This window comes from Elaeis guineensis, chromosome 14 (genome assembly GCF_000442705.2).
Source record: "Elaeis guineensis isolate ETL-2024a chromosome 14, EG11, whole genome shotgun sequence".
Classification (NCBI taxonomy): domain Eukaryota; kingdom Viridiplantae; phylum Streptophyta; class Magnoliopsida; order Arecales; family Arecaceae; genus Elaeis; species Elaeis guineensis.
In genome coordinates this window covers 27,486,355-27,495,849 of record NC_026006.2, presented here as the reverse complement: position 1 = coordinate 27,495,849, position 9,495 = coordinate 27,486,355, and the positions used below count along the sequence as shown (strand labels likewise).

At 36.0% G+C, this 9,495-nt stretch overlaps 1 protein-coding gene across 1 annotated transcript; it reads right to left on the bottom strand.

Moving 5' to 3' along the window:
* Positions 1 to 3,428: 3,428 nt before the first annotated feature.
* LOC105034144 (UDP-sulfoquinovose synthase, chloroplastic) lies at positions 3,429 to 7,923 on the bottom strand. Its single transcript, XM_010909192.2, has 3 exons — positions 7,683 to 7,923; positions 4,572 to 5,674; positions 3,429 to 4,102 (listed from the first exon to the last, which is right to left on the bottom strand). The coding sequence occupies exons 2-3, from the start codon at positions 5,619 to 5,621 to the stop codon at positions 3,701 to 3,703; spliced, it is 1,452 nt and encodes a 483-aa protein (XP_010907494.1). The 5' UTR covers positions 5,622 to 5,674; positions 7,683 to 7,923; the 3' UTR covers positions 3,429 to 3,700.
* Between the last annotated feature and the right edge of the window lie 1,572 nt (positions 7,924 to 9,495).

The following is a 9,495-nucleotide window of genomic DNA, read 5'->3' as shown; positions in this document are numbered from 1 at the left end:
TTCATCCAATAAATTACTTGACGATATCGAGTTGTGTATTTCTCTTCGTGCAGAAAGATGATGATTCTATTATTTTTTTAAAAATAAAAAAAATTATAGAAAAAAGTTATATCTTCCAAATTAAAATTGATAAATAAAATCTCAAACAAAGAGGAATAAGCTACACTGTTCTTAAAATAGTTTCGAATGATGCTTACAACGACAAGAGTAATAGAGAAAAATCCATTATGAGTGATGTATTTTTATTCTTTTACATATGGATGATTATATTTATATATTTTATTCTAAAAATTGATAACTGAATCTCTTTTTGTAGATTGAAGTAGATGAGAATGAAATTTCTGTTATTGATATGATTATGAAGAAAAGATATGTACGTCGGATGCAAATAGGTGATCATGCTCTTCTTAATGATGAGGATTTCGGAATAATTAATACTGAAAATGTTGATTCAAAAAATGATTTCTCTATTAGCAAAAGACAGAAATGATTATGTTATTTTTATTATTATATTATTTAAATATTTTAAATTTATATTTTTATTTAAAATATTTGATATTATGATATTTTTTATATTATATTAAATTTTTAATTTATAAAAATATTATTTAAAAAAATAAATATATATGGTGTAGAAAAAAAGAGAGGGAGTTAATGCCAGTAGACGTGGCAGCTGGTGCAAGCGCATGGCTGCATAAAATTTGAACGGACTCAGGGAGGCATCGGGCATGGGCTTTGCGCGTGAACGAAGGAGCTGGGACCAGGCATTGATGCGTGCGATGTGGACCCACAAGGATGAGTGCGCAAGCGGGCACGCGATGAAACAAAAAAGAAGATGCGGCGCGGTAATGAAGGCATGTGCAGCATCCGCGAGCGGCTGGGATGAGAGCGGAAGCGAAAAAAATTTTGGAAATCTTTTTTTTAAAAAAAACCCTAGCATCCCCTTCTCTCATCGTGCCTCCGTGACTTATCTCATCTGTCCATTATCTGATCTTTATTTTTTTTTTAAGTTCTACATCTAAAAATTATAAAAAAAAATACTTTTCTAATATTTATAAATAAAGCATAATACCTCATCTAAAAATCATAGAATAAATTCCAAAAATTTCGAAAAAACCTTCACAAACCATTGCAAGGAGGAGAGAAAAGATCATGGATGGCTAAAGATCGTCATCTTCGAGGAGTAGATGAGATTTTTTATATTTATATTTTGTAATTTTTTTTATGCAATTAAAATTTGATTGTAATAATTTTTTCATGAAATAATTTTTTTTTCATTGCTTTAAGTATTATACTTCTTGTTTATACTATAATTTAGATTTTTGAATAATCTATAACTATGTAGAGACGAATCGTGATATAAGGATACGATCTATGCTTAGCGAGATAGGTTATGCTTGAAATCTGATTATAGATTATTTTATTTTCAAGATTTGAGATTTTGAATAGCCTATGGCTACGTAGAGATGGATCAAGATACTACGATCCATATCCAGCAAGATAGGTTATGTTCGAAAATTAATCATAATTTTAATAATTGTATATTGAAGAAAATTTTATATTATACTAAAAATTAAATCGAAATCCTAAGACATCTTAATCTCTTGCTTACTAGTTTTAATTTATTTTGAATTCTTATTTCTAGTTTCGACCATATTCTCACTTTTTCGTATTTTTAGTTTTACAATTTAACTAAAACTCTAACAAAATCTTAATTAAAACGTGAACATAACCCCATTAATTTCTGTAGATTCAATCCTAACTCATCCTATCTATATAGTTGAGTTAAGATTTATTTTTGATCACCCATGACAACAATCAACTAACCATCAATATTCGTATTTATAAGCAAGCCAGCTGCATTGGCATGTTCAGGTCCAATTTTTTCAGTTCCATATCCAGCTGAGCCTCGGTTTGGTTTGGTTATTCAAGTTCAACCAGAGCATGGAATCATGAATTGCTTCTCAGTTGTATGTCTTGACCAACCAAATTGATGAAAACATTTTGGTTAAGAAAAGCTTGAATCTTCTCCAATTATGATTGAACACGGTGATCAAGTTAGGTTTCTGTTCAGTTCGATCGGTAAGACGATTTCTGCTGGGTTGCACCTAATAGATGAATTGTCTGATTTCACTAGGACAGCTGATTCTATAAGACCTTCTGTAAAGCAGTGAACCACAAAATACCCCTTGGAATTACGGGTCTTACTCAACATATCGATCAAATGAAGGGCATGTAGGACGGCTGGCTACTTATGGTTCATGCTGCATACATGCACCATCTGCTTGCATGCGTACGTGTGTTAGCAGCTCTTTGAAACCCAAGGCAGGACAGAAATGTGATTGAAGAAAATCCAAGCCTTCATTTCAGATTTCATGCCAGCTTTCGTAGATGAACCGATCATTTTGGCATTTTACCACGCCAACTTGCCTCATGACTCCATTGCTCCGAACCGCTTCCGCTTAGAGTACCTTCCAGCCAATCACTGCTTTATTTATTCTAAGCCCTACTTTCTCAATTATGAAAGGAGTTTTACCATAATTCGATTCATCTTTTTTCTTCTTCGACTTATCACTTGGACGATATAATCAAATTATAAATCCAATTCACAATTTTGACTCAGATATCATGTGGATTTGAAAACCTATCTCTTGGAGTATCGCAATTGATCGTTTCCAAAATAGGAAAACTGGCCTGCCAAAAGCTCTATCACTTTCTGAAAGTCCCAACCAGCTTCTGTAGGGCACATTTGAAGCATTTGAGAGCCTCCCAATTGTGACAAGCCGACCCCATGGCCCATTCGGACGCAAAATTCCAACAATTATGATATGGCAGCCTTGCCTTGCAACCCAAATCCACCCACTTTCAGCATGTCCTCTTGAACGTGGACCTGCCTCCAAAGCAAGAACGACCGCCCCGCTGCTTTTGGAAGGTTTAAACCACTCGGTCATGTCTGAATTTGGCTATGCAACCTGTTTCAGCATAATTGATAGTTTAACCTGCCAGAGATGGACCGGTAAATCTCACACCACTGAGGCTTCAATTAATTTCTGAAATTTGTCTCAGGACCGGCAACCAGAGAGCATAGAAAGCATCTAAAGCATCAATAATGATGAAGAAATCGCCATACACATTAGGAACACGTTACCACGTTCCATGTTTTTTTTGTAGACAAATGCTCTAATTCAATTTTTTTTTTTTTTTTGGTAGCTGAATTATTTTACCACACATCTTCAATATCATACCGGATTCCACACCGCTTACCTATATTACATAAGCCATGCACCAAACTGTCAGTGTTTCTGTGTGGATCAAATTCTTTTCCATCTGTTTCTTTTTCAAACCACTAGAAGATGAATATGTCACTTCACATGCTGAAACATGCAATTCTTTACGATAAACATTTAGTAGATCATCACAAAGAAAACTTTAATAACCACAAAAATGCTAAACTCATTAGATAGAGAGTGAGAGATTGACAAGCCACATTTCTTCCAGTCAGTAATGCTGGGATTGGGTCTGGCAAACCTCAAAATGGAACACTGCCATACAAGGACACTACACAACTGGTAGACACTTCAATCTAGAGCTATCTTATGCACAAGAAAAAGAAATTATTAACTAAATCTAAAATAATAAAACATCAGTAATGTCAACCCTAGATCATTGACATTATGTAACCTTATTAAGACAAATATATCTAGACGGCAACAGTCCGAGGCTTCACTCCAATTTTCTTCCAAGAAACATTAGGCATTATTTGTGCTGCATCAACACGGTCCTGAAACTTGATCGCAAAGTTGAGCAATGAATCCAAAAGTGAATCGGAAAGCAAGTGTGGTCTGAGGCCCAACTCAATTAGTTTGGTGTGTTTGGCATTGTAGTAGTGCTCTTCTGCTTCTACCCGTGGGTTTGGCACAGAGATGGTTTGCACGTCCAATCCAAGCTTCTTGCCAGCTTTCGTGACCAGGCCAGCAACGTCATTGACAGAGAACTGCTCTGTGAACTGGTTAAATACCCGAAACTCACCTTGCTTGGCTGGATTAGCAATGGCCAGCTCAACACACTGCACTGTGTCTCTGATATCTAGGTATCCTCGCGTCTGCAAAGTGAAAAATATCGAGAATGATGATTTAAATGCTAAATGCATAATAAGATGGGGATAGGTTTGATAAAAATGATTTTTTTAAAACATTATGGCAACAAATCATGTTTTGTGGAAATCTTTAAACCTGACACAGCATATTTTTGGACTGCTTGTACAGCAACCCATATATTATTTACATTTTAATTTATACACTAGTGACACATACATGTTTCTTTGTGCGTGTGACACAAGAGAAACTGATGAGGCCAAACAAATTAATAAAAGCAATTAACTGATGAATGACAGTTAGAAACCTAAGTAAGACAGAAAAAGGTAAGTGAATTGATTCTACTCTGGATCATGAATCAAGGTTATTCTGATTCAAAACTCTAGGGAATATATTTGGTCATACCACACTAGTGCATGCAGGGTGGTATTGGTATGATGATGGTGGTGCATGCAGTATGGTTTAGCGAGATCTTACCTGTCCGCCTTTGCCATATACTGTAAGTGGGTGTCTGACAGCAGCCTGAACACAAAACCTATTTAAAGCTGTCCCAAACACTCCATCATAATCAAATCTGTTACAAAGCTCTTCATGCATCTCAGTTTCGTCTGTCCTGACACCATAAACCACCCCTTGGTTTAAATCTGTGGCTCTTATTCCCCAAGCCTTGCATGTAAATGCAATGTTATGTGAATCATGCACCTTGCTCAGATGGTAAAAAGAGCTAGCTTGCTTTGGATAAGGCAACGTATCAGTTCTTCCATTGTGGGTGATTGTTATGTATCCCTCCTCTATATCAATATTTGGAGTTCCATATTCACCCATTGTCCCAAGCTTTACTAAGTGACACTCTTCTCTAAATTCCTTGATGGCAAAAAGAACATTGAGAGTTCCAATCACATTGTTATGCTGTGTGAATACAGCTCTTGACCGATCAATCATAGAGTAAGGTGCAGATCTCTGCTCACCAAAGTGGACCACAGAATCTGGCTCGAAAGATTTAAAGGCTTCAGAGAGAAATTCAAAGTCACATATATCACCAATATAAAGTTGTATTGTTTTTCCAGAGATAGATTTCCATCGATGAAGACGATTTTGGATAGAAGATATTGGGGTAAGGGAGTCAATGCCAAGCTGCTGATCAAACAGGCGGCGGACGAGACTATCAACTATGGCCACATCATACCCTTTATTTGAAAGGTGAAGGGCAGTGGCCCATCCACAATAGCCATCACCACCGATGACCATCACCTTTTTGCACTTGGGGATTGACTCATTCTGAATTTTATGAGATGCAGCTGAGGATTTACTTCCAGTTTCTTGGCTTATTGGGGTAGCCATAGGAGAACTAACATATTGTTTTTCTTGTCTCTTTCTTTGTGACTTGACCACCATACGTGGAGATCTATCAGCCCAAAATGGAACAGAAGTATGCACAATGGCTGAACACTGATTCAGTGGTTTGAAGAACATTTTAGTGGCTGGAGAGGGAATTAAGGTACAATGAGTCGAGAGCAAATGTGCCATTGTGATGTCTTGTCTTCCCTTGCCAGTCTAGAGTAGATATTTAGCTGCAAAATCTGCAAACACAAGTTGGGTGTCAGAAAAAGAAAATACTAATATACACAATAACATAACAATGAATTATAATATATGACAATATATCATTTAATGACTACAAATATCATTGCCAACAACACTAGTACCTTACACTTGGTAACTCAAAACACCTTTACAGAATTATAGTTGATCCTCAACATAAGGAAAAGCTTTGAACATGGCTGAAATCTGAAATCTTTTTAAATGGACATTCTCTTAGATTTCAGTGGGTGTTAGCATATTTTTATTTACTAGCGGAGGATTCGTTTCAACAAAATCAAATGCACAAGCACGAACACAACTGATACTCCTCATCTAAATTACAACCTCACAATTGGGTCTTATCCAAGATTTAATCCACCAAAATAGGAAGCTTCCTTCCAACATTTTAAGAGATGGAACTGTCCTAGTTTCTCCATAGAAGTGTATGCCTTGTTGTGTCACCCCATCCTGGAAGCCAACCTGATCTAGCTTCATGGTGGCCACCCTTTATTTATCTCCCCTTCTTTCCTTTCTTTCCTCTTCTCTTTCTTTGTTTGTTTCTTTTCTTCTTTCTTTCCCTTCTTCCTTATTTCCTTCATTTATTTCTCTTACTTCTACCTTCCTTTCCTTTTCTTCCTTTCCTTTTCTTTACTTTCTTCTCCCTGCCTTTATTTTTTCTTCTTCTTCTTTCTTTCTTTCTTGTCTTCCCTCTTTACTTTCTTTCTTTTCTTCTTCTTTTCTTTCTTTCCCTTTTCATTGTCTTTCACCCCTTTTTCTTTTTCTTCTTCTTTCCCTTCTTTCTTTCCTCTATCTTCTTCCTTCCCACACGGATGGGTTTCGGTATCCCTCTGATGTCCCAGTCGCATTTATCATACAAACGGGAGGGGATGGCTGGAATGCACCCCGTCCCACCAAGACTAAAAGCCCTCGTGCCTTCAACTTGTTACTAATTACCTCTCATGAGCTGATAATAGACAGCATCAGGAATGTTGGAATTTTTGTTTCAAATAGTGCTCGAAGTATCTACTCCAAACCACAGACTGAACGGAAATTTTATTTCAAATTGTGCTTCAGAAGTGCTATTCTAAATCCAGATAATGCTACCATTACAACATAGAAATTAAATGAAAATATTTTCAGCTGAATTCATCTCCTAGCCAAATAGGAGTCTAGGCACTCATCTAGCCACTACAAGTAATAAATGGAGAGATCAGGTCCAATACTCAACGATCCAAACAGCTGTCAGATTAGGGTCCCGATTGAAACCCATTGTAAAGAATTGGAAAGTTAAATCACAATTGTTTGTACATATAATGATGCCATCCGATTTCCATTGATTAAATTATCAATGTAATGAGCTGACCATCCAGCACATATTAGTTGTGTAGGAACACTAGCAATTTTGAGAATATATATACCATCTACAGAATAGTTTACATCGTTCCCATTCCACTTTCCTCCCTTTCACTTGCACAATAATTCCAATCTGAGCCTGCCATAGTGGAGTCCCTCTTCATACTCACATTAGGGTCCATATTACCTGATCCTCAGAAGATGACGACCTTAGCACATCTCCTGGGATCAATCCTGAATTTTCTTCCTGCTTTGATTTTCCAAAATCCAAAATTTGCACCAGTAAACTTACGTACTGAACCAAACTCACATGGTGCGTAGGAAGTTTCTAGCGTCAATAATGTACCCAAAATCATAGCTGGACAAGAAAAGATTAAGCATACCCCTTACCCAATCTAGCATATTATACATCCTTACTTGCAAAAATATAAGAGCCCACTCTATCATGTCATAACCTCTACTACCAACACAACTGTTCAGGTTTATACAAAGAGAAGGCCAACTATTATCAAGAGTTTGGAAGTACAACATTTGAAAAAAAAAAATATATTAGAAAGAAAGAAAGAAAAGAGGAAACGGGCAACAAAATTTGACCTTGTTTCTCTAATCTCTGTGAATCAGAAAAAAGAGCAAGTAGGAGAGCAAAGAGCTAACCTTTCTTCCTTAGGAGAAGCCTCTCGCTTCCGATCTCCGCCAAGGGATCGATTCAGATCATCGAAAGGAAAGTGTGACCAAAAGTGTACAAAAGTGAGTAAACAAAAGGAACAAGGACGAGAATCGAGTGTTTACAGCGGAACAAAAGAGGGATTTTAAAGATGAGAGTCGGAAGAGGAGAAGAGAAGTCGGTAGGATTTTTTGAAATCGGATATTCTCGAATAGATACTCTTATCCCGACACGATCTTTCGTCCCAAACCAAAGATTATATTACAAATTTTAAATAACTAAAATGCCATCAGGGACCGTTTTATTTACCAAGCAGTCGAAGCCGGACGTGCAAAAATAATTAAAAAAATTATTTACAAATAATAAAATAATATTTATTTTAATTATTATAAATAAATTTTAATTATAAAAATATAATAATATTATTATTAATAATATAATTTAATATATAAAAATTAAATTCAATGTAATTTTTATTCATTCAAGATTTCAGTCTAATGCCCTTCTCAGATGGCACAACAAAATTTATTTGAGAAGCTGAGTTGGCAACACTCCAATACTTCTTCACAGAATATTATTATATATATATATATATATATATATATATTTTTATCTTGATGGATCTCGGGCACCATTCTATCTCCATAAGATTTTTTTCTTTCTTTCTAGTAAAGCCATAGGATTCTATTTTCATCTAACCAGAACGTATATCATCCGGGAGCAAAACCTAAACAACCGCTCAATTTCGACTTGATTAAGATAACAATAGACAAGCAGTTATAAAATTTATCCTATCTATATTCAAATTCATTTACAACTTTACTATTTGAACCTATTCCAAATCCGATCACGAAATGATCCAAAAATTTCAAACCTCTCTCATTTAATAATAGTAAACCTGTAAGATATCCAAATCCATCAAATTAACCTTATTTGAATCGATTTACTCGGATAGCCAAACCCATCCGAACTTTTTTTTTTTTTTTTAACAACCCATTCGAACCTTTACCATGAGAATAAAACTCTATAAATTGAAAATTTCATAGCCAAAGAAGAATCCTTCCCATCAAAATTCCCCGTACCCTACAATATATCATGCTTTCACCAACTCACACCGCGGCAACTCGCACAAAATCCTATCTGGTTAAGACCAAACCCCAATCAGAACCTAAGAAACCCCTGCGATCTCCCTCAGCCTCAAGTGCTCTCCTTCTCACATATCTCCGAAAAAGAGAATAAAATGAAAAGAAGTAAAAAGAAAAAATGATTAATCTATGTGGGAAGAGGTCTTACTCTTTAATTTTTTTTTCACCTTTCCTTTGTTTTTGTTGGGGGATGATATATCACCAATGTCGAAGATATGAACCAGTGAAGGACTTATGATGAGGTATACAAGCCTATTGCTGCAGTATTGATCGGAGATAAATAAGTACAATCCCATTAGTAAATATGTCATTCCAAAACTGTGAAAAACTATGTTGAAGAAAGTCATTCAGTACATAATAAAGTAGTGAAAAATCTTACTTTGGACCTCACTGATCCTTACTCTCTAATTGGCCCTTTCCAATGAAGCTTTCTGATGAAAAATCCTACCGATCCCGCTTTGGCTGCTGATCCTAACTTTGGCCACCAACCCTAACTTCAGTCGCCAACCCTAGCTTCGATCACTAATCTAGACTTTGGTTGTCAATTTTAGTTTTGATTGTAGGTTTTTAGCCACTAGCATCGGGGCAATACCCAAACATTAGACACCGGTCCAAAAAAGATCCTGACCCCAGCGTCATCTTTGATCAAAGGATCCCT

Bases quoted from the DNA above. Each gene is read 5' to 3' on its own strand.
- LOC105034144 (XM_010909192.2), bottom strand. From the start codon at position 5,621: ATGGCACATTTGCTCTCGACTCATTGTACCTTAATTCCCTCTCCAGCC. The intron at 4,103-4,571 runs GTAAGATCTCGC...TTCACTTTGCAG, and splicing joins TATATGGCAAAGGCGGACAG to ACGCGAGGATACCTAGATAT.